At 35.1% G+C, this 27515-nt stretch overlaps 1 protein-coding gene across 1 annotated transcript; it reads left to right on the top strand.

Moving 5' to 3' along the window:
- The first annotated feature begins 22163 nt into the window (after positions 1 to 22163).
- LOC123550280 (uncharacterized) lies at positions 22164 to 25770 on the top strand. Its single transcript, XM_045338706.2, has 3 exons — positions 22164 to 22805; positions 24064 to 24222; positions 24765 to 25770. The coding sequence occupies exons 1-3, from the start codon at positions 22430 to 22432 to the stop codon at positions 25607 to 25609; spliced, it is 1380 nt and encodes a 459-aa protein (XP_045194641.2). The 5' UTR covers positions 22164 to 22429; the 3' UTR covers positions 25610 to 25770.
- Positions 25771 to 27515: the final 1745 nt, after the last annotated feature.

Below are 27515 nucleotides of genomic sequence, written 5' to 3' on the forward strand. Positions count from 1 at the left end.
TTTAAATAAGACCATACATAGCTTTAGTTGCTTGTTTAGCTATCTTAAGCTTTGTAAAACGAACCACTTCTACTAAAAAGCACTCCTATAAAATCAGAACATTTTACGTTCGAAAATATACATGACTTAGCACTATTATACATGTTTTGGACGGTTTGCAAAAAATTACTATTTATATTTTCTCTGATCTATTTGGCCCAAAGACCCTGTCTCCATATTGTATCGCACTATCGCTCTTACATACAGGGCAAAGGACTGGAAAAAAATGGCCCTAACGGAAAGCCGTATATACTGCATCTATTAAGACGTGACTGATTAAATGATTAAGCATATAGAATTACGAGCAAAAAATATGGGTTCAATATTTTTGTTGCCAGATTTCGCAAATAAAATAGGTAAGATCATTCCCAAGTCTGATCGAAGAAAATCGATATAAAATGCCCTTTTGGCATTTTATAAAATGTTAACCGAAAACTTGGTTGGTGATTTTTATGTATTATGTGGATAAGAGTCTAAATGATAATCATACTAATATGATAATATATAAGATTAGTTTTCAAGAGATAAATTAATTTACTTCTATAATAGTATATAGTTAGGTTAAATTAGTTGTCAAATTTTATTTTGGAACTAGATTTTTCAATGATGTCTGAAAGCATAACTTAAATGGTTTTGAAACATATATAAGTAATAGATTGTAAGATTCATTGCAGATAAGAAACATATATTTTTCGTACAGAAAATGGTTGTTAAATCTTCCATAATATCACAAGAGGAACCTGCAGTTGCAGACCTGTTCAACGTCTGCCTTAATTTAAAACACAAAGAAACCACCAAACTAACTAACCAAACTCGCTCTTTCTTTTGATAAAAAGTTTCGACAACACCACGGCGGTTGCCGTAGTACGTTTACGTTAGTTACTAAACCTTAGCTAGAAATGGCATCCTCTACATATAGTATAATGTCACAGTTTGGTCTGTGATATTGCTACATATAATATACCGTTACAGTCTGGTATGTGGTATTGCTACATATAGTATAATGTCACAGTTTGTTGGTATTGTTACATAAAGCGTAATGTTACAGTTTAGTATGTGGTATTGCTACATATAATATAATGTCACAGTTTGGTTTATATCATTGCTACATATAGTATAATGTCACAGTTTGGTCTATATTATTGCTACATATAGTATAATGTCACAATTTTGCCTGTGGTATTCCTACAAATAGTATAATGTCATAGTTTGGTGATATTGCTACATATAATATAATGTTACAGTTTTGCCTGTGGTATTACTACATATAGTATGATTTCATAGTTCGGTGATATTGCTACATGTAGTATAATGTTACTGTTTTGTCTGTGGTATTGCTACATATAGGAAATAATAGTTCGGTGGTATTTTTACATATAGCATAATGTCACAGTTTGGTTTATATCATTGCTACATATAGTATAATGTCACAGTTTGGTCTATATTATTGCTACATATAGTATAATGTCAGAATTTTGCCTGTGGTATTGCTACAAATAGTATAATGTCATAGTTTGGTGATATTGCTACATATAATATAATGTTACAGTTTTGCCTGTGGTATTACTACATATAGTATTATTTCATAGTTCGGTGATATTGCTACATATAGTATAATGTTACATTTTTGTCTGTGGTATTACTACATATAGTATGATTTCAATGTTCGGTGATATTGCTACATATAGTATAATGTTACATTTTTGTCTGTGGTATTGCTACATATAGTATAATTTCATAGTTCGGTGATATTGCTACATGTAGTATAATGTTACTGTTTTGTCTGTGGTATTGCTACATATAGGAAATAATAGTTCGGTGGTATTTTTACATATAGCATAATGCCACAGTTTGGTCTATATTATAGCTACATATAGTATAATGTTACAGTTTTTGCCTGTGTTATTGCTACATATAGTATAATGTCACAGTTCAATGGTATTTTTACATATATTATAATGTTACAGTTTTGCCTGTGGTATTGGAGCATGTAGTATAACGTCAAAGTTTGGTGGTATTGATGCATATAATGTAATGTTACATTTTCGTCTGTGGTATTGCTACATAAAACACAATGTTACAGTTTGGTCTGTGGTATTGCCACATGATCAATCAAACCGAGTCCGCTATTATTGTTTTGGTTGCATTCTATGCTTTCAAGGGATATTTTTACAGATTTTATTGCTACATACAGTAAAGTAAAGTGTTTGTTTATTATAGCGTCACCCCTCCTGAATGTGCCAGCCAAGTTGGCTTATGAAACACCTACATACATTAAAAAGCATTACCTCCCGATTCCTATTTTTAATGCCAGGCACCAGGCAGGTAGGCAGGCAATCGGTAACCATTATTAACTAGCTGGTGGCTCACCAACATATATTAAAATGTAACAGTTTGATCTGTGGTATTGCTGAATATAGTATGATTTTACAGTTTGGTCTGTGGTATTGCTTACTAGTATTTAGTATAATGGCACAGTTTGGTGGTATTGCTACATATTGTATATGTTACAGTTTAGTGGTATTTCTGCATATTTTATAATGCTATAGTTTGGTCTATGGTTGTGCTTTATAAATTAATATCAGTTTGGTCTTTGGAATTGCTGCAATTAGTATAATGTCACAATGCGGTCTGTGGTATTGCTACATATAATATAATGTCACACTTTGGTGGTATTTCTACATATAGTATAATGTTACAGTTTGGTCTCTGGCTGTGCTTTGTAAAAGCATAATGTTACAGTTTGGTCTGTGGAATTTCTACATTGAGTAGAATATCACAGTATAATGATACAGTTTGGTCTGTGGTACTGCTACATTTAGTATAATGTCACAACATATTGTTACCGTATGCTTTGTGATACTGCCACATTAATTTTAATGTCACAGTTTAGTCTGCAGTTTTGCTTTATAAAGCATAATGTTACAGTTTGTCTGTGGTATTGCTACATAAAGTATAATGACACAATTCGGTGGTATTGCTACATATAGCACAATATCACAGTTTGGTATGTGGTATTGCTATATTCAATATAATGTCACAGTTTGGTCTGTGGTATCGCTTCATATGGTATAATGTCAACGTATAGTGTTACATTTTGATCTGTGGTATTGCTACATAAAACACAATGTTACAGTTTGGTCTGTGGTATTACTACATATAGTAATACCACAGACAAAACTCAATCAAGCCGAGTCCGCTATTATTGTTTTTGGTTACATTCTATGCTTCCAATGGATATTTTTTCCCAGATTTTATTGCTGCATATAGTAAGTTAAAGTGTTTGTTTATTATAGTGTCACCACTACCGAAAGTTCATGCCAAGTTGGCTTATGAGACACCTACATACATTGAACAGCACTACTTCCTGTTTCCTGTTTTTTAATGCCAGGCACCAGGCAGGTAGGCAATCGGTAACCATTATTTAACTAGCTGGCGGCTCACCAACATATATTACAATGTTACAGTTTGGTCTGTGGTATTGCTTTATTTAGTATAATGGCACAGTTTGGTGGTATTGCTACATATTATATATGTTACAGTTTGGTGGTATTTCTACATATTTTATAATGCTACAGTTTGGTCTGTGGTTGTGCTTTATAAAGCTTAATGTGTCAGTTTGGTCTTTGGAATTGCTGCATTTAGTATAAAATGTCACAGTGTGGGCTGTGGTATTGCTACATATAATATAATGTCACAGTTTGGTGGTATTTTTACATATAGTATAATGTTACAGTTTGGTCTCTGGCGGTGCTTTGTAAAAAGCATGATGTTACAGTTTGGTTTGTGGAATTTGTACAATTAGTATAATGCCACAGTTTAATGATACAGTTTTGGTCTGTGGTATTGCTACATTTAGTATAATGTCACAGTATAGTGTTACTGTTTGGTTTGTGATACTGTCATATTTACTGTAATGTCACACTTTAGTCTGCAGTTTTGCTAAATAAAGCATTATGTCACAGTTTGGTCTGTGGAATTGCTACATATACTAGTATAATGACACAATTTGGTGGTATTGATACACATAGCTCAACGTTACAGTTTGGTATGTGGCATTGCTACATTTAATAAAATTGGTCTTTGGAATTGCTGCATTTAGTGTAATGTCACGGTGTGGCCTGTGGTATTGCTACATATAATATAATGTCACACTTTGGCGGAATTTCTACATTTAGTATAATGCCACAGTTTAATGATACAGTTTGGTCTGTGGAATTTCTACATTTAGTAGAATATTACAGTATAATGTTACTGTTTGGTTTATGATACTGTCGCATTTACTTTAATGTCGCAGTTTAGTCTGCAGTTTTGCGTTATAAAGCATAATGTCACAGTTATATATTATTATTATTATACCAGATTTATATAGCGCCCTTTTCATGATAAACACGTTCAAAGGCGCTTTACATATAGCAAACGCAGCCACACAGGGCGCAAAATTCATCCTCTACTAGTACAGACACAGAGCGATCTGACCAGAGGGACAGAGTGAGATAAAGCCCCCAGAACAGACAGAGAGAACAGAGAGAGATACAGGCCTGTCCGGCTAACTTGGCCTAGCTCTTTTGCGGATAGACAGTCTGGTTCTTTAACGTGCCCGGTGTATAGCACCGATACACGCGAAGCCGTCTTTCCTGGGAAGAACCAGTACAGGCCTCTTAGTTTGGGATGTGGTATTGCTACATATAGTATAATAACACAGTTTGGTTTTCGGTATTGCTACATATGGTATAATGTTACCGTATAGTGTTAGAGTTTGGTCTGTCGCATTGCTACATATAGTATAATGTCACAATTTGACGGTATTGCTACATATAGTACAATGTCACATTTTGGTCTGTGGTATCGCTACATTTAGTATTATGACTCAGTTTGGTCTGCGGTGTTGCTAATGTGTCTAGCTCACATTCCGCATGCAATGTGACACAAAATTCAGTTTTATTAAATTTCTTACGTTTAACAAAACTGTTTTAGAACCTCAAGATTTTTATTCCTGAATCTCATACCTGTAATAATAAGTTTGGTCTGTAGTACTGCTTTATAAAGCATAATGTTACAGTTTGGTCTGTGGCATTGCTACATTTAGTATTATGTCACAGTTTGGTCTGCGGTGTTGCTAATGTGTCTAGCTCACATTCCGCATGCAATGTGACACAAAATTCAGTTTTATTAAATTTCTTACGTTTAACAAAACTGTTTTAGAATCTCAAGATTTTTATTCCTGAATCTCATACCTCGAAAGTCGAAATCATGAGACTACAGACCTCGACGTAAAAGTCGAAATAACGATGGCAAAACCTCGAAACTACGTGACAGTCGATATCACGAAACCACTGTGATAAATGAGCCATTATTTCAGGCTTTTACCGTCTTGGTTTAGTCTTTCCTCATCATAGTTTCGACATTCACCGTCGTATTTTCATCTTTCATTACCGTATTATTGACTTTCACCATCGTTAAATTAGGTTAAATCATTATGGTTTCGGCTTCCATCAACTTTCATCCAGATTTTAATCGCCGTTCGTTAAACTGACTTTCGCCATCGTTAAATCGACTTTTACCATCGTAGTTTCGACTTTCATCATCGTAGTTTTGACTTCACTCTCGTGTTTTCGACTTTAATCATCGTGGTTTCGACTTTCGTCTCAATTCAAAATATGTTGCAAATTATATATATTGTAAAGTCTGCATTGCCATCGTTAAATCGACTTTTACCATCGTAGTTTCGACTTTCATCAACGAGTTTTTGACTTTAGTCGTCGTATCTTTGACTTTCACCGTCGTTAAATTGAGTTTCACCATCGTTAGATTGACTTTAATCATCGTAGTTTGGACTTCACTCTCGTGTTTTTGACTTTAATTATCGTGGTTTCGACTTTCGTCTCAATTCAAAATATATTGCAACTTTGGGTATTGCAAAGTCTGCAACTGGCCTACGCTCATGAGCGTTAGTAAATAATATACTTGAAGAAAAGCAAACATTTACCGATGGCAAACATTCATCTGATTTTATACAGATACCATGGCTTAGACAATCTTAGTAAAATTATGTAGTCGTTTGTTTAACAGTCAAAATGTTTTACAGACATCTTAATTGTACAATATCTAAAGTCATTCATCTCTTTGCGGTTTAATTCGGTTTTCTCACTAATAATCAAGTTTTCTAAATTGATATCAGAAAAAAACTATGGAGTTCCATTTAGAACATATAATATATTTTCTCCATATCACAGAAATTTCCACTTTTATCCTCATTGTTTCGAATTTCTCCATTGTACATTCGACTTTTCTCAACGTCGTCTCTCCTTCCTGTTACGCATGTGCAATGCAACCTAGACATTGTAGATACAAGTGTAACGACTTGAGCGTGGCGTTTGTCCCATGCCCATCTTCTTTACAGCCAGTAACTTTTTAACAGTCACTTCAGTGTTAGCGACAACTTCAGTTTATACCTGCATTTGGAGGATGTTAACAGACATTCAATACCGACAATAATATCAATTCCACAACCTTTGGTCTGACTAAAGAAGAGAAATTTGATTGACAGGTGACCAATAAAATAATGTACAATTTGATACTCACTATACTGACTATACTGGTAGGTAATTTTCACAGTTTTACCCTCGAAGCCGAAGCATTAACCCTGAAGCCATAACACTGCCCCAAATGCCGTAATGAAAATAACAAGAAACACTTAGACGTCAATACGTAGACTTGATCCCGACAAAATCACTGTTTTCGGTATTACTAAGAATGTTCATGTTCCTTTTAAAGCCTTTGAACTAATGTCAACATCCAGTGATCAACCGCGTGTGCTTTATATTTGAACCAGCAAAATGTTGTATTGAACCATCTATTATTTTACTTTGTTATGTTTACTGTTGGTTATTCCGTTCATGCAGTCTAAAATACTCAAGATAACCTTAATGGTGGTTGTGGGGAAAACTAAAAACAATATTAAAAACCAGAAGACCGTTTAAACAAATGACAGATACAACTTCAAAGCAATGTACCAATAATTATAAGGCAATTTCTTCGTTTCGAAGTTATCACTAATCCATCAGCGCCCAATTTGATCATTGAAGCACATTTCCAGACCGGCAATAGATCACGTTTTAGTGGTTCAGCTGACGAGATTTGACGATATTTCGTTTTCGCAGAATACAAAATGCGGAATTAAAGACCAGTGTATGTTTACTTTACGGAACTTTGATGTTTCTGCGATTCAACAAAATTTTAACGTTGTCATTAAATATTTTGTCAAGTCTTATAATCAGAGTACCAATTACACGTACAGACTAAAGAAAGAAATAGATGTTACACGTTGATAGTGATCATGCCTATTGAACAAAAGCAGGAAAGTCTTGTACTTTTTTGAAAGGTAGAACAACACAGTACAAGAACAAAAATATTAGAACATTCAGGTCAAATACCTGGACAATTTCTCTGAAACTCTCTTCCATATTATTTAATGTGTAAACCAAAGATCAGAGGTTCAATCCTCCGATTACTAATGAACTCAAGGATGTGATTTTAATAAATCGTTGCCTCATGCAAAAGTAAAGCCTCTGGGACTGAAGCATCTTTTATGTCTTGCACTGTCCTTCAAAGACCAAAAGTGACTTACATTCCTCATGTAGTTATCCGATAGTATAAATGTAAAGGTATTGTTTCGCTTTGTGAATTTCGCTCTGTTCATCATTTGAGCGAACCTACTTCAAGAATAGTTCAAGCCAATTCTGCCTCAATCACAGTAATTTTGCTAGTACATACAGATGAGTCGGCTGAATCAATCGCCATAATGCACCTTTCCCGAGGACACACCGCAATGGGAGAGGCAAGGATTAGAACTCGTAGGAAAGCCTTAGTCATTTCGACCAAGGCGTCTCTACATAATTCAGGTACATAATGCTTTTATTTAACTCCTTTTATTTTGGGGTGTAAATTTCAAGCCTTTTTTATTCTGCCCACAACTATAGTTATGTATGCATGAAATGAAATTACTCTAGATGATACGAGTTGCCAAACCGCCCTCAGTACCAGCTGAATACAGGAGAAATTGTATGTAATACCGTTTAGATATCCATTTCAGCTGCACGTGAGGCCTCGTGCATAATGTTCTGATATTTTACGTTCAGAATCATGATTAGTTGCAGCTTGAAATAATGACTGATTAGCATTAGTTTATGCAACAGGTAGCGTTTGTACGCCTATCACAGTATGCTTGTAATTATGTGATAAAAGCTCGGGTTTTGTTCTCGTGTGTGGCAAATACCAGTGGGGATCATGGCACCTTGACCGTATGTATGTACAGTTATAACGTTGAAAAGGTCTACAAATGGTACTGATGGTATATATACTTTATCTTGCTAAATGAAGAAAAACAATAAAATACCGCACATCGCGCTCTGTTATTACCTGTAGGTTTTGAATTGGAAAATAAGATTAATGTATTCAAATTCTCTTTTTTCTTTTTACTGCCCAACAACGTCTTCAAGGTAAGATTCAACTTACACAAAGCTTCCTGCCGGCATCCACAGTCATTCGTTTCATTTGTCGGCCCATTTTCTTTAAGAATGTCTTTTTTATGACGGCCTGACTTCTCGTCTTTTTCAGCTGAACATGATATTTGCAAACAACACTTGTTAAAACTGTCTTTTGAACGCAAAAGTCGCATATCCACGGTCCTTTCTTAGAAATGAAATTGTCAAATTTTGCCCGTGATTTAAAATTTATTTCACAAAATTAACTTTGTGATCGAAAATTGAAAGACACATTTCTAAAGCTGAAAGATATACTTAATGAGCGTTGTTGGCATGATATTTTTGGCTGCAAAATGACAGAACGAGAGATGCATGCCGTCAGAAGAGTAAAAAAAAAATATTGTATAAGATATACAGTAAATTGGTGTTCGATTTGTTGTTTTTTGTCCTGAATGTCTACTCGTGTTTTAATCATATATAGCCTCATTATTGATCAAACAAATGAGCCAAATGTCTGTGGTCGCCATTGTAAACATTAATAATAATAATAATAATAATAATAATAAAGCCTTTATTTAACGAGAATAACTCATTTGACGAACAACATCAATCTTCCATGAGGCCCTCAAAACAATACATAACATATACATCTAAAATATTTACATGGTACATTGTAACATATAGAAGACAGACAAGTGCATTTAATACCAGTATTTTGTTTATACTATAACTATACGAAGTGCAATATTAGAAATATTAAGTATTATGATTGTGTGTTGTGCCAAGCTATGTATAGTGATTTGAATTGCCCTACTGATGATGCTCTTTTTATATGACTTGGTAAGGAATTCCAGATAGTAGCACCAGAATAGGTAAAACTTTTTTTAAATAGTTCAGTTTTCGGTCGAGGAAGGTAAAGCTGCAAATTAGAATCTGACCTCAAAGTTCGAGCATGTATGTCATGTATATCGCAGCTAAATGTAAATGAATTTCTGAGGTAAATAGGTGCTTGATCGTTTAGACTTTTGTACATTAAAACTGCTTTTTGAAATATTACCCGCTCCGGAAAAGTCATCCAGTTTAATTCTCGAAATAATTCAGCAGAAGGGGTATCGAAGTCTTTATCAAGAATTAGGCGAGCTGCTCTTTTTGAAACTTAACAATTTTGTCTTCTAATGAATTAGAACAGCTTCCCATATTACACAACAGTAATCGAAGTGAGGCAGTATGTAAGAGTTATAGAACATTTTCCTCATATGTACAGAAAGATATACTTTGATGCGAGACAACAGGTATAAAAGTGAATTGCATTTTTTCAAAATATTATCAACATGTGTATTCCAAAGACAAATCATTTTCAATAGTAACGCCGAGTAACTTTTCTTTCGTACTGCAGTCTAGAGTTTCATCTCTGAAATGAATAACTGGGGGCTCGTCATATACTTGCTTGACTTTATGTTTTGATGCAACATACATTACTTTGGTTTTTGCAGAGTTTATCTCCATTGCATTAGTCTTACACCATGCATCAACATTTTTACTAATATTGGATAATGTTTCAGTCACATTTTCAAGATTTGAGTTCGATGTTGATATGGTTGTATCGTCTGCAAAAATATCTGTGACTGCCGATGAAACCGATAATGGAAGGTCATTTATGTATATTAAAAATAGCAAGGGCCCTAGCACCGATCCTTGAGGAACACCTGATGTTACTATGCTGGGATCTGAATATACGCCAGAAATGAAGGTTTGCTGAGTCCTGACATGAAGATAAGATGAAAACCAAGAAACAGTGGAATCATGCAAACCATATGAATTTAATTTATGTACCAAGATGTCATGATTTAGTAAGTCAAATGCCTTAGACAAGTCAAGAAATATAGTCCCAACTATTTCATTGTTATCAATACATTGCAGAGAAAACATTCGTCATTTTGTTTGCAACGCGCGTACTTAACGATCCCTTCGTCTAATATATAAAATATCACAACTTACACGTATCATGAATTGCCATACCGCAAAATCTCATGTTTTTTATCATGTCTTCGACCGCCATGTTGAGTAATCGGATTACATCGGAAGTTGTCATAGACGTCGTGATGCTGCTAAGTACATATGCTCTCGTACGATAAAGTGCGAGATAACACGAGATAATGTCAGGATCATATCGAATCCACTTACTGATCATTGACAGTATAACGTTTATCTAATTACTTCTCACAATAAAGGCATAGTGTTTTTAGATAATTGCAAGTTATTTCTTGTTATGCTATGAAGTGGCACTTTCCCTGCACAGCATCTCTAATACAACTGTACTTCTATAATGTTTTTAGTTTTATATTGTTTTATGGAAATATATTGTTGTGTTGGTGTTTAATAAAAGTGAATATTATACAATACGGTACTTTAAAAAGGTTTATGATTTTCCTTGTACAGTTATTATAATCTTAATAAAGATGTGCATTACGATAAATTTGCAAAGAAATTTGGTATGCAACTTACATGGTTAAATGGTTATTGTCTGAATGTAATGACTGTCTCCCTACTTTATTTCAGCGCATACAAACACATAAATTTAGATTTCCGTTGATTTATGTACGTTAGAAAACGTGGTTTGCCACAGATTTAAGAATTTTTAAGGTTGGTTTGTCAAAACTATTCTTGCCTACTTATTCCTCAACTAAAGACATCAGGCAGAAATCAAATTAATACACTTGACTTTTCCCTCACCAGTCCAAGCCTACATTCTTTTTCATCCGTTAAGCTGGGTCCATTCGTCTGAACACTTGCAAGATATTGTTCTAGAGGCAATTCATCTAATTATTAATAAGACGTACAGCTAGAAATTTAATCAGGACATACACAAAGTTATCTGCGTGGAATTATCTAATTGTCTCCTATGGAAACTTCTAAAATGCGCACTGAAGAAATATCTCTTTCAATTCAAGCAATTGATAACTACGTGTTGAAATGAATTTAATTAATTTCTTTGAGAATGGCTGGGAAATCCCTCTATAAAATCTTGATATCAAAATCTCCGTTATATTTCGGTGTGTTTCAATAAATTAGATTGTGCAAGGTGGAACTTCTCGATAAACTAGGCGTAAATCATCTATCATCATTCTGTCAGCTTCCCTGGAGGAAATTCCCACCACATCTACAGCGTGATGTACGTCAGTGGAGCGGACTTCGCTCCCTGCCAGAATACTCTCAGTGGTCCGTACTGATATATGTTCTTTTCCAGGTTATTCCGAAAATAAAGATGTATTCATTAATAGCTAGAATAACTGATGGGACAGACCTGAGCTTTCGCGGAGAAGCGACAAACAGAAATGTAAACATTTTGTGGTTCTACCATTGTATCAATTCATTTCTTGAAATCTATTGAGCTTACCAACCTGTACATAAAATAATATAAAGAAATATTGCATGGTCGCATTTCGGCATATTATTATAGAATAAAAAGGTCTGGCGTTTTTATATGTACATACACACATCATTTCAGTCGCCGTATTAGAGGAGTTGAATACATCCGCCGTGTCGAAGCTTTTTGAGGGAACATGCTTCATGCACGCGACGGCCGTGTTACTTTACGGTAATTTTGTCTAGAACTGATAGCAGATTTTACGGAGACTCGCAACCTCAATTAGCTGCCTCATGTTCTTTGATTACGAGCGTCTCGTGGAAAACACTTGTCTATGATGCATGTAAAGATACGCCAGAATGCATCGTTAACTGGTCGCATGTCTAGCAGAAACATAATGTATAGATTTTACAGTATGGCAAGGCTCACTATTAACCTATGGAGAAAAAAGTCTAAATGTCTTTAAGTTTCGATTTCTTGATTTTCAAAAAGATAATTATTCTTTCATATACCTACAAATGGTTGAAGCCCTGTTGATCAAACACATGTTCAACGTTTAGTAAAAATAATTGTTTGTTATAAAAGTGGACGCAACTTGACCCCGATGGTTGACCTTTGTATTATATTATATAATGAGGCACAACCTATTATCGAAAAGGAGTGTACGAACACGAGCTGCATAAGATAGTGGAAATATAAATTTGTGTAATTATAAATCAGTGTACTGGAAAGTTTTAAATGATCAAATGTAAGTATACATACTTTGATACCGCACTGTATACAAACTAATTCCATATAAATATATATAGATACCCTTTATTTCTACAATGAAATAATCGATATGAATAATCAGCTGAAGGTCAACCATCGCGGTCAAGTTGCGACTACTATACAAGATGTGTTTTGTGTCTCAGTTCAAACGAATTTTTTTATTTGAACAACTTCTTGTAAGCAGGTTCCATTTGTCTTGAGATGAATGTTTCATGTTTTAAAATGACACTATGCAGATATAATAAACTGTTCCAAAATGTACGTATTCGATCACGCGTTTAGCAAGCACCAACAATTTTTACTAAAAAAAAAATGAAAAATGGACAACCCAAATACTACGTAATAGATACATAGATAAAAGCTCTGAATAATTGGGTACCAATTGATGGTCAAAGGCGATACGAATTTCTCTTACTTCAAGAATGCCAAAGAAAATATGAAAATCAGCAAAACTCTTCACGGTCCGAAATCTTAGCTAGATGAAAGTTCTGATTAATTCTGCGATTCCACAATTAATCTCTAAAATAACATCAAAGTACTCAGAACGATATTGGGTGTCAGAATGTTTACACTTCGTTACCATAGTAACCATGCATGTCATGTTTATCTGGTTAACATCTCAACAACATTCTACTGATCGTATTATGGGCGGGACAAAGTTTAACGAGAGGGCGTTACCGGAAAATTGTTATGCAAATTATTTCAACTTATAAAACACGCCTTCTGTATTACAATTGAAACGTACAATTTTTGAGCTTCTTGCGTATCATTATTTATACGTAACTCTAATATCTAAATTAGAATAATGATAAATAAACGCTTTTTTTTTATAATTTTCGACTATTTGTTGAAACCCTAGTTTTCCGTGTGATTTTTAGTTTTGAGTTGCAGAATATAATAAATGAGAAAAATACTAATGGTCTAAGATTTATGATTGTGTTCTTCCTTAATTTCTCTTGCATATAAAAACTAGTCAACTTTAATAATACAGAAAAGATAAGACAAATGTTGTATAAAATTAAAATATTTGTTTGAAATGTACCGATTTCGTTCCTTACACCTACTGATGAGCACCGTTTGTTGAAAGTGGCAGGTCTAGCGTTATTTATATCTATGCATGTCATAACCTTACAGTCAATTAAAAATACATTAATTACTTTATATTAGAAGTCAGAGGCATGGCAATATTTGTACAAAACGTCACTAGATGTTGAAAACGTTTGTCATATGGCGAATAAAATATGAGGTGTCACGTTGAAAAAAATCCACCTGTTAGAGTTTTTATTTAAAATTCTGATATACTGGATTCAGAAAGCCGCTCTCAACGTACATTTGTATTCACGGGGTAAGACATGTAGGGCAGGCACTCGAGTCAAGTCCTGGAGTCAAATAATGCTTGATTGATTGATTAATTGTTCTTCGTGGCCATTTACGTTCCATTGTATAAGAAAAAAAAGGTGAACCTAATATCTGCCATTGTAGAAAAACCACATGATTTTACAATCGCTTGAGGTTCCTTACATTTGTATGGGCAGACTGTTTGTCTACTCCAAAAAGCATTAAGCAAACCAATTGTATATACAAACAAACAATTTATTGAGTTACTAGGGGGTCTGTTCGCTTTTTAAAAGCAATCAAGGAAAAGTTATTCAGCATCTATGTCATTTTCAAGATTTTCCACTCGTTTTCTCTCAGAAATTATTGGTAAGAAAACCAGAATTCCGTTCCTTTGAAAGCATATGGCACGTGTCATGCGAAGTTGGGAATTTTATAATGGAGAAATTATATTTCGGGAATTAATTTCACCGTGCCGATGTGTGGGATAGTGCTAATTTATTTCCGAATGATGTATTAGTTCAGAACGGATTGCCGACCGTCTTGAAGAGTGATCGGCACGAAGTAATTTATATAATTTTATTTAGGGTATGTTAAAAATCAGCCATCTCTTTGACAAAAAGAGATATGAGCCGTGCCATGAGAAAACCAACATAGTGGCTTTGCGACCAGCATGGATCCAGACCAGCCTGCGCATCCGCGCAGTCTGGTCAGGATCCATGCTGTTCGCTAACAGTTTCTCTAATAGTAATAGGCTTTGAAAGCGAACAGCATGGATCCTGACCAGACTGCGCGGATGCGCAGGCTGGTCTGGATCCATGCTGGTCGCAAAGCCACTATGTTGGTTTTCCCATGGCACGGCTCATATATGGAAATATCTCTTGCAGTCACTGAAAACAAAGTGTTTTTTGTTGTTTTTTAGACAAATTAAATAACTTACTCGTTTTTGTTTGTACTGTTATATTTTCTGGTTCTTTGGGATCATGGAGAACTTTCATTTTTACTATAAAAGAATTTCGCTTAAGCTGGAGCCAAGAGGCGTGAGCGGTGTGGCACATTTCATTGCCTCTCATGGACAGACTCAATCAAACCGAGCATGCTGCTTGGTCGCGTTATATGCTTCCAAAGGATCTTTTTACAGATTTTATACTATTTTATTGTTCACACATAGGAACATATTTTTACATAGACAATAACATTTTGCCATGGGTTATAACAACATCACAAGTCGGTCCTCTGCTAAGAATTAGGAAAAGAAGTTTGGAAAAAGTGTTAAATAATTTGTACAATTTTTCAGAAGTAAGCAAGAAACGAAAAAGTACCGGAATTGTGAGGAACCGAAGCAATTTAATGGAAAGAAATTTAAAACAAATAAAAAAAACTGAAATAAATAAAACATAGAGGACTGATGTATTCACGTTATCTAACTTATCTTAAATATTATTACCTCCCTTTTCGCAACCAAGATAAAATGGAAATAAATGAATTCAGAAACTTGTAGTTTCAAAGCTTTATTAAATTTAATTTTGAGATATATCCCTACATCTGACAGTTGGAAATGTATAACCAGAAAACATATTGAAATCGGAAGAAATGCTCAGCTTTTAAACATGCTTCCTGAAATAGATCTCTTAACAGAATGCACGGAAAGTTTAGATCCTTAAATGTGATTGACCCAAACAGGCAAAGTAGTAATCCGATGCTATTTTTGAAAATATAACGCCATCAAGTTCTGATAGAAATATAAAAAAAAACTTTAATGACCACAAATAGTATTCCGCTCATCCATGATTTAAACATCTGAGTATTTAATACATGGCGCATATTCGTTATTCTGGTCACAGTTTTAACCAATGTCGACTTTCCCTTCATATAAAAATTCCAATTTTGAAACCTGAACTGCTACATTTTTACGTTTCAAAACATTTTTTTATAGATTGTAGATTGAACATTGTATTTGAAACATATAATGTACAAATAAACAACAGTAATACATGAAAAATCTTAAGCAAAATAGTCCTTTGAATAAAGAGTTTAGATATGAATATCAAAAACTTACACAATGCATGTCATCTTATTGTTTCCCCACGAAAGAGCATTATATACACAGCTTAATTTAAATACATCAGATTTTCAAGACCTATACCAAATGGTATGTATGTAGATTTTTGCTCAGCCCTAGAAACCCTTGTAGTGAGAGTGTTACCCTTGCACTGAATTCGCACTTCGTTGTTTTCAGCTTCGCTCTGCCAGGGATGTCAAACAAGCGCAGCGAAATGAAAGTAAATTATGTTTAGTGTTTGATAAAACCATTTCAAGTATCAATACATATTATGTAGCTTATTCAAACCTATGAATATGTACAATTCTTTATTCCATATTAATGATTTCTTTTTAATTTTACTTATAAAAAAGCGTAAAAATAGCAGAGAATAACCGGCTGACATTACTGACGGACTGAACCGTATCCTTGATATATACGGGGTGGGGGAACGGGGGGGGGGGGGGGGGGGGGGAGAAAAACAATATTGAGTAAGATAAAAGAGACAAATGAATGACAATACATACTGAAAGGGTTCAGTGGGAGAAGTTTTCACCACTGACATTATCCTTACAGGCTCTAAAGAATAAAAAAAATCATTCACTAAGACAAACAAAACTTTGACTTGAAAACAACGGCAACATCGACATCAGGGTGAGACATCTACTCTACATTTGAGCCGCGCCATGAGAAAACCAACATGATGGCTTTGCGACCAGCATGAATCCAGACCAGCCTGCGCATCCGCGCAGTCTGGTCAGGATCCATGCTGTTCGCTAACAGTTTCTCTAATTACAATAGGCTTTGAAAGCGAACAGCATGGATCCTGACCAGACTGCGCGGATGCGCAGGCTGGCCTGGTCCATGCTGGTCGCAAAGCCACTATGTTGGTTTTCTCATGGCGCGGCTCATTTTATTCGATTCGGCGAGATAAATGAACTATATTTTATCGTTTAAATTGTCAGCCGCACATGTCGATGACTTGTAATTGTCAGCCGCACATGTCGACGACTTCTATCCAAACATTTTTTGATACAGGTTAATAATTGCAATATCTCCAGAAACGCACCGAAATCTGTTCTGTTCGTACTTGTAAATGGAATACCTCGTCGCCATAATACTTTGGCTGTCCAGCATGGTTGTTAAATGAATTCCTAGCATATATATATATATATATATATATATATATATATATATATATATATATATATATATATATATATATATATATATATATATATATATATATATATATATAAAGCGTTGAAGATGTCACTCCATATAATTATGAAAGAAATTGTCCCAAAACTAGAAACATACATGGTGATACTCGATTCTTTTTTTAATTGATTCAATGGGTTGAACTTTTTTTTAAGCTGTTGAAATATAATGTAAATAAATATGAATATGTATACATAATGAAATTTAATATTGTTTAAAATAAAGAAAGTTATGTAAGATCTGTAATTCCTTTTATTGTTTGCTTTTAACATTTCGTTGGAAATAGATATGGTGTAAAATAGATTTTATATAAATATTTCATCAATAAATTCAAGTTCAGTGGAAGAAAATGCAAAAGAGATTGACATCTTTGACTTATTGTGCCTTTCTTGTTATCATTGTCAAACTCAGCCTACACTTATTCGGAATTTTTCTACAGTAAACAAAAATTAGGAAATTCAGCATATAGATTCCGAAGAAGACGTTGGACAACTTGGAATTTTACTAGATGTTTCCTGCGGCATGTGGCGAGTGCAAGTTTTGTGAAACGGGCGTAAACAGTAAAAAGACGTGTACTTTATTGCAAGTTTTTTTCTTCGACGGAATCACATGGAATCAGTTGGATAAAATGTTCGAAAAAAAAAGAAGATAAGATTACTCGACTATTATTTAATAAGCCTTTATCGATTGAGTTTACATTGAGAAATATAGACATATGTAATAAAATAAAGCTATGTCCAGCTCATAAAAGTGCTCGTTGGTCAAATTGTTTCATTAAAAACTGGAGATTTAATATTTAAATACGTAAAATCTGACTTTTATTGTGTCAAAACCATCATTTCCATACTGTACTTTGCAATCGAAGAAGCCCTACCTTAAATTTGCAGGAATCCAATCTCGAAAATGGGCCATGTCTTGAACTGTTATGATGATTACGTTCTTTATGCATGGACTTGAAAAAAAAAACAACGTTTCACTGAACCGTTTCTAAACCGTAAGTCACGTAAGAAGTATAACTCTACTAACCTTATAGCAGAGTAACAATCATTTTAGCAGTAGAGTAGCCTCCCTTTACCTACTAATCGTTAGCATTTTCTTGCATTCCAGAAAAGCAAAAACATTATTATTATATAAACTGCCCTCGTGGGTGAAAACTGGAGCTATATTTAAAAAAAAAAAAAACGTACATTTTATTAATTTTAAACCATTTCACATCATTTCACACAATTTACAATATAAGAACGGCCATCTGATTGATTTTCGAGGGGTTTGTGTTAACAATACTAAATCGGGCTATCTTTATTTCGTTCAAAATAACTCCACTTAACTGATAATGTTACTTCGACATTTTCGAGAATATAACATTTTCAGAAACATATTTTCTCAATTAATAACTATATCTCTACTAAAGAAAAAGTAAAAAAAAATATGCTGTTAGCTTTTATGTAAGACAGTTACGCTTTTATTAACTACAACTCCTGAATTAGCTTCTTTTCGCTTCTTTCTGTGTCACTTTTCGAGACTTAAAATTCTAACAAAGTTATTTTTATGCCCCCCGAAGGGAGGCCTATAGTTTTTGAACCGTCTGTCGGTCTGTCAGTCTGTCTGTCCGCAATTTTCGTGTCCGGTCCATATCTTTGTCACCGATGGATGAATTTTCAAATAACTTGGCATGAATGTGTACCACAGTAAGACGACGTGTCGCGCGCAAGACCCAGGCCCGTAGCTCAAAGGTCAAGGTCACACTTAGACATTAAAGGATAGTGCATTGATGGGCGTGTCCGGTCCATATCTTTGTCATCGATGGATGGATTTTCAAATAACTACGCATGAATGTGTACCACAGTAAGACGACGTGTCGCGCGCAAGACCCAGCTCCGTAGCTCAAAGGTCAAGGTCACACTTAGACGTTAAAGGATAGTGCATTGATGGGCATGTCCGGTCCATATCTTTGTCATCGATGGATGGATTTTCAAATAACTTGGCATGAATGTGTACTACAGTAAGATGACGTGTCGCGCGCAAGACCCAGGTCCGTAGCTCAAAGGTCAAGGTCACACTTAGACATTAAAGGTCATTTTTCATGATAGTGCATTGATGGGCGTGTCCGGTCCATATCATTGCCATTCATGCATGGATTTTAAAATAACTACGCATGAATGTGTGACACAGTAAAACGACGTGTCGCGCGCAAGACCCAGCTCCGTAGGTCAAAGGTCCTAAACTCTAACATCGGCCATAACTATTCATTCAAAGTGCCATCGGGGGCATGTGTCATCCTATGGAGACAGCTCTTGTTTATCTAGCAGCATGCAGATTTCGACAGAATGCTGTAAAATATACTACAGCATAGCAGACTTAAAAGAAAACATGGTGCTTTTGCAGGAAATAAAGAAAGATTTGCATTTCATATATATTTGGACTACTAGACCTGCGTAGTGTTACATTTGATTTAGTACTATTAAATCTATATTAACTTTACCTAGTTTTGCATAACCTATACTGACTCCTCTACTCATCCATGAGAACCTTATGTTTATACGAGTACTTCTATGAAGTCAAATAGATTTTAGATCACCTCTTTTTTAGTTCAGCAAGATGTGCTATTAGGTGTGGGCCAACCTGCTTTCAGAGTTAAGTTATGGAATATATATTTTAATTCTAATCACATTCGACTCTTCCACGCGTTTATACTACATATTAATTTAATTAACTGTATTGCTAGACAGATCAGTGGGACAGACTAGAGAGATCCATACATAAAAGAAAATAGTTGCATGGACGAATTGTCGTTGATAAAGGCGACTGTCGACAAGTCAATACACTTTTACTGAATTGATGTAGTAGTATGAACAATGCCTATGTAATTTGTCCATTTTATACCACACTTTGTCTAAACTGTAAAATATTTATTTAGCTGAGTTTTGAAACTTTAACATATACTGGATAAAGATTTTCTGAATAGAAACGCTGAAAATAATTTGAAGATGCATTAGAGCAGATGCAATAATTCAGGATGATTTGCAGTATACAGCATTGTAGTATAATACAAGAATGATTTTCATGAAAAAAGTAGGTCACTAGGTTGCGGTGGGCCTTTCAGTGCAAAAATGTTAATGATGATGTGCAACAGAAGTTATGCAGTACGAAAAAGTGCATTTAGCTCACCTGAGCAATCCTCAGGTGAGTTTGTCTGAGCGCTCGATGTCCGTCGTCCGTCGTCTGTCGTCTGTCGTCCGTCAACATTTAGCTTGTGTATGCGATAGAGGCTGTATTTTTCAACTGATCTTCATGAAATATGGTCAAAATGATTACCTTGATGAAATCTAGACCGAGTTCGAAACTAGGTCACTAGGTCAAATCAAGGAAAAACTTTGTGAATGCGATAGAGACTGTATTTTTCAATTGATCTTCATGAAATAGGTCAGAATGATTATCTTGATGAAATCTAGGCCAAGTTCGAAAATGGGTCATCTGGGGTCATAAACTAGGTCACTAGGTCAAATCAAGGAAAAACCTTGTGTATGTGATAGAGGCTGTATTTTTCAATTAATCTTCATGAAATTAAATAAGGTCAGAATGATTTCATTGATGAAATATAGGTCAAGTTTGAATATGGGTCATCTGGGATCAAAAAGTAGGTCATCAGGTCAAATCAAAGAAAAAGTTTGTGTATGCGATAGAGGCTATATTTTTCAATTGATCTTCATGACATTAAGTTGGAATAATTGTCTTGATGAAATCTAGGTTGTGTTTGAATATGGGTAATCTGGGGTCAAAAAGTAGGTCATTAGGTCAAATCAAAGAAAAACTTTGTGTATGCGATAGGGGCTGTATTTTTCAATTGATCTTCATGAAATTTGGTCAGAATGATTGCCTTGGTGAAATCTAGGTCAGGTTTGAATATGGGTCATCTTGGGTCAAAAACTAGGTCACTAGGTCAAATCAAAGAAAAACTTTGTGTATGCGATAGGGGCTGTATTTTCCAATTGATTTTCATGAAATTTGGTCAGAATGATTGCCTTGGTAAAGTCTAGGTCGAGTTTGATTATTGGTCATGTGGGATCAGAAAGTAGGTCACTACGTCAAATCAAAGAAAAACCTTGGGTATGTGATAGAGACTGTATTTTTCAAGTAATCTTCATGAAATTTAGTCAGAATGATTGCCTTGATGAAATCTAGATCAAGTTCGAACATGGGTCATCTGGGATCAAAAAGTACGTCACTAGGTCAAATCAAAGGAAAACCTTCTGTATGCGATAGAGGCTGTACTTTTCAATTGACCTTCCTGAAAGTAACTCAGAATGATTGCCTTAATGAAATCTAGACAGAATTTGAATATGGGTCATCTAGGATAAAAAAGTAGGTCACTAGGTTAAATAAAAGAAAAACCTCGTGTATGCGATAGAGGCTGTATTTTTCAACTGATCTTCATGAAATTTTGTCTGAATGGTAGCCTTGATGAAATCTAGGTCAAATTTGAATATAGGTCATCTGGGTTAAAAAACTAGGTCACTAGATCAAATTAAGGCAAAACCTTGTGTATGCAATAGGGGCTGCATTTTACACTGGATTTTCATTAAATTTGGTCAGAATGGTTGCCTTGATGAAATCTAGGTCAAGTTTGAATATGGGTTGTCTGGGGTCAAAAACTAGGTCACTAGGTCAAATCAAAGAAAATACTTGTTTATACTCAAGGTTTTTGCTCCAATTTTAATGATAATTGGTCAGAATATTTTCCCCATGAAATCACTAGGTCAAACATGTTTACACTGTTATGGTGTGTTTCTCAGGTGAGCGACCTAGGGCCATCTTGGCCCTTTTGTTTTGAAGTAGTATTCGTTCGCCATAGACGTAAACTAATTGTATATGCAAAAAATAGATGAAAAATGACATCAACCTGGTGTTAGTTTTAAAATCGTCTGCATTAGCGTATATGCGCCTTCGTTATGCCGATTTCTGACTGCACTAACATAGTACACAAGTTAATGGTATAATTGATTGTGTATAAATTTACACATGTGTTTTAAAAAAAAGTCGCTAAGTTATATTTGATTTTTTTTTTGGATTTGAAGTTGGTTAGAGGAACGAAAGCTGAAGAATGAGGATTTACTGAAAGTGATACATTTAATCTTAACTCTAGTTGTGTTTGACAAATCAAAAAGATAAATGATAACAGGACCAGTTGTTACTGTTCGCGAAACAGAGACTGAACAAATTATGACAGCAGGATATGATGTAGGTGCAGCTGACGCTCCTGCAACTAATAGCCAGGACGTAACGCAAAGACAACCTATCACAAGGTCAAGGTTGAACCTTGTGTTGTGCATTGTCTTGGCAATAAATGCATTGTTACAGTTTATTGCGATATTTACGCCAGGTTGGAATACGACGACTGGCGACAACAGTGGAGTTTATGAATCCGTATATTACAGAACAGTATGCGTAACGGTTGAGGAAGAAAGTGAATGTGAAACTAAGACATACAGGAGATTATTCTCTGATCGATACGATGCATCCACCGATGCCAGTAAACCATCACTAGGTAAAATTCATATTCGCTTCTGAACCTCAGGTTCAAACCTGTTTTAGGATTACAACTGCATCTCCCTTTTACAATACATTACTGCCTCTATTTTAAACGTGGAATATCCTCATTTATAGTTGTCTCCACACAAATATGGCAAATACAATACATTCACGCTCTAGTGGGCATGTAGAGTAAAAAGATAGTTTTACAATTATGTGTGAAGGCCCTACACAGTTATTATACATAACTAAGATATTCGTCATGCCACTTAAATCGCCTTTCGTACCTGTAATTCAAGACGCAAGAATTTAAGGTTAACTTTTCAAAATCGGTTCAAATATTGAACTGTACCTTTTGCAGGTAATTAACATGATGTTAAAACAATTAAAAGAGATTATAAGGATCTTGCATGCCTCCCTGTGTAAGACAGGGTTTTTCCAAACTCGAAGGGCAGCGTGGAAATGGAATGCGGGTTTTTACCAACGCTGGCCCGAGGGCTGGGGAAACACCGGTCATTAACAGGCAGACATGCAAGATCATTTTTCTTGCCTATCATTAAACTCTGGACAACACAGTGTTACATTTCCTTATATCTTATATATATGCAATCACGTACAAAGTGGGCTGAATTTCAGCCGTGTTATATTTTTCATTATTTCACAAAGATTATATCTCAGCAATTCAATATAATATGTATGCTTCTTCTAATACCATAAATACGAGTAAAAAATAATTCAGAAATACAAAATTTTACATAAACAAATTGAACACATTCATAGTGTAAATTAACAGTAAAGGTTAGGCTTATATCGTAGTTCTCAGTGTTTGGTTTGCTCTGTAGAGTTATTTCCCTTATTTTCTTTGAAATTACATAACAGATCTATGCTTGACTTTTAGGTGGCAATCTATAATCAAATGATGGAGTTATAGAGTTTGTCATGGAAACTTAGGTCATACACCACCGTTACAATTGATTGAAAATACTTCTTGCATCATATATGACCCAAACTTTTCTTTAGATCTTTATTCAGCACTGACAATATTCTTAAAAAATGTAAGTTACAGATATTCAAAATGGGTCCTGATGTGCGCTGTAGCCATTGGAAGTTTATCAATTGTAAATAGAGTAAAGAAGACCTGCTTTTTAGTGTGTTCACTCCTTTAGATGTATTAAGTGACATTCTTTCGATCTACTGAACTTTGAAATATCTCATTCAGGGATGAAACGTGTATTTTGTTGTTTGTTTCAAGTAATATTCATTAATATTTTCAGTGCTAGAGAACAATTTGCGGGTACGACATCAGATGAACGTTCAGATCAGCTGGATTATAGTTGTTGGGGCAACAATTTTCCAGTTTCTACGATATATCAGGACTAAAGAATTCTATCCAAAGCTCATAGCCACCAGTACAGTGTGCCTCATAATAGCATGTAAGCCTCCAAGCGTTATCTACATTAGAGTATATGTTAGTTTGTTTAATAAAACTATACGAAAGTTTGTTATAAAATGCACGAGAAGTTATGTATTATTACAGCAATGTTAATTTAAAAATAAACACATGATTTCTATGGCTCTGTAATCTTTTAAAGAGTTTCTTAACATTAAAAATTCGTTCGAAAAAGATCCGTATAGTATACTGGTTGACATAAATTTTGCAGCCATTTGTAATGAATTCTGTAAACAGTGCAGGTGTTTTTTAGAGAAATTTGAGCCGCACCATGAGAAAACCAACATAGTGCATTTGCGACCAGCATGGATCCAGACCAGCCTGCGCATGCGCGCAGTCTGATCCATGCTGTTCGCTAACGGTTTCTCTAATTGCAATAGGCTTCGAAAGCGAACAGCATGGATCCTGACCAGACTGCGCGGATGCGCAGGCTGGTCTGGATCCATGCTGGTCGCAAATGCACTATTTTGGTTTTCTCATGGCTCATTTAACTTTAAAATGGAGCTTTGTGTTTTCCACTTGCAGGCTCGTTTATGTACCAAGCCTTGTACGAAGCATTTTCACGTATCGATTTCTCACGACGAGCAGTTGATTTACTAGAACAAACTACTGGCTTTCCGTATAGTGTCTTCTTTTATGCTATTGCTTTTGTACAGACGTGTGCTAGTACCTTTCTGATCGCGAAACAAACTTTAGACTGTATGCATTACCTCCAACAAAGTTCGGCTGAAAATCAACGGAAATACGAGGAACAGAGGAAGCGTTACGACGCAGAGGTTGAAAGGCTCAGACGTTCTCAATACATGCATGCTGAAAATACGCTTTTAGAGGCCAAGAGTAGGGGATCACGCAATGTAGACAGACATCCATACTGCCAACCTTCCCCAAGGCAATCCCCTAGACCGTCACCCAGCCCGTCTCCAGGGTTGTCCCAACGAAACTCTGATACCAGGACACATTTTCAGTTCGGGGATCATCTTGACAGGTCACATACGGGATATGATGAACACGGCGCCAGTTCACAGGAACATTCTATATTGGCTAATAACCATACCTCAGGGCAGTCCCCTAGACCGTCTCCAAGCCCGTCTCCAAGACTGTCCCCACGGTACTCTGATGAAAGAGCACGTTCCAGATATATGGAACTTCTTGAAAGGTCACGTGAAGGGCACGATAATCACGCATTCAGTTTACAAGATCGTTCTATATCGGGTAATGACCATAACAGACTACATGAACATTATCCAAAACCACGTGATCAATCTCCAAGAACATACGAACATTCTCCCGAATCAGGTGACACTTCCCAACAAGTAGAGCTAAACGATATTAATATCCAAGATCAAAATACCACAGCAGTGAAGTTGTAAACCTGAAAACTTTTAATATAACATTATATAGTGTTTATTTTTATACTAACGCCAAGTGCTTACGACGTGCAGTGGTTCTTAATTTTCCTTAAGGACTCAGTTTTGTAAAATAGTTTGGTTTTAAACCCTTTTCTATAACTTTAATAAAAGTACAAATAATGCTTTAAGTGACAATTTATAGTTTCAGACATTGGTGGAAGATAACGTTACAAAGGGACCCAGAGATGAGAAAAAATATCCTTAAATTTCATCAGTTAGCTTCACACGAGGTAAAATCCGACCGAGATAAATATTACGACTGAGATGTTACTTAGTTTGACATCCATGTTATGGACGAATGTTCTGTTAAATTAGTGTAATAAGGTAGCAGGGTACACTTTCGAATTTTGGCCCCCGTCAATATTTGTTATAAAGAGAACATCGTGATTTTGGATGTCTGTAAATTAAGGTGAGAGATAATGATTATTAATTCTTTAGAAAATATATACAGCCGATACATGTAAAATTCTGATGTCAGTTGGAAAACTAACTGCTGGTAGCTTTGTATGATCAATGAGACACCATTTCGCGGAAAAATTCAATTCACGGAAGGGTTCTGTGCTTGTTGATTGATACTCAGGAACATTTTCGTTATTTTCCGAAAAAACGAGCTGGATGGGCCCCCATTCCGTTTATGTCCTGACGTTCAGTAAGGACTATTAAATTAAGAAATGCAATAGAATTGGACAGTGTTCTTGCAGCGGGATCATTGTAGACTGTTCAAAGGTGCAAAATTGATGATTTTGGCACGCTATTTTTCATGGATGATGTAATCTTTCGCTTTGATAACTTTCTTTATTCTTGTATGAGAATCCCGATCTTGCCATTAATTAAAAGCACAAAACATGCACGCAATTTATAAAATAGCCACCCAAATTTTGCTCATAGGGGAAGTGCAATATTGCGACGCGCTACATGTAAGACCGTCCGTGCCCAAAATTTTTGCATCAAAGTGTACCTTGCTACCTAAGTTAGATTTACATATAAAACGCAGTTATAAAACGAAACAAGAGGCTGTTCAACCTAGGGAATTTGACTGGTCACAGTCCTTGCCAGTCATAGTATCTTATTCTAATTATAACTGTTGTTATATAGCCTGGGGTTATCTTTTGGAATTTCACCCAGCCTAACCAAAGTCTCAAAATGTACTTGACCTAGAGCCATAAAACATTAGAGGATTGTTACATAACATGTGAAGTTGTGCACCTGGTGTTGTCTTTTGGATTTCACTGAGCTAAACCAGAGTTTTGGTACTTCACTTAGTGAAAAATACACAGAAAGTGCTTACAATTGTTAAAAATTGATGCTAACCATGTTAGCTGTAAGTCTAAAAAGTAGGATCTGACTGTACTGTAATATATGAAGATAAACCTAGGCAAATAAATGACAAGTATAAGAATAAACTCTGGTTATGAACTTGAATTTATTAAGAACTAACTTATGTTAGCATTGGTTAAAACTTTTTTTTCCTCATCTATTATTGTTATCATGATAGAAATAAAAGGAAGTATCAGTGGATACGGAGTACTTTGTAAAACTACCACAAAAATAAAAGAAAATAGGATAATAACTTAATGTACCCTTGATAAAAATTTAAAATACCTTTGATAAAAACCTGAAATAACTATATAAATTAAACATGTTTGCCCTTATCTGCAGCATACTGTAACACCTTGACAATATCGTCGTTGGGGGAAATAAAAAACAAGTTACGTCTGTAAATGCACTAAAATCCGGGTAAATTTCAGAATTGCTGGCTTTTTCATAAGCATTACAGTGAAGTATAGCATGTATTCTTACCTCATTTTCAACTTATTCCTTACAAACTGGGCAAGTTCTGTTATCATTTGGGAAGTTCTCATATCTA

The sequence above is a fragment of the Mercenaria mercenaria genome, chromosome 6, assembly GCF_021730395.1.
Source record: "Mercenaria mercenaria strain notata chromosome 6, MADL_Memer_1, whole genome shotgun sequence".
Lineage (NCBI taxonomy): Eukaryota > Metazoa > Mollusca > Bivalvia > Venerida > Veneridae > Mercenaria > Mercenaria mercenaria.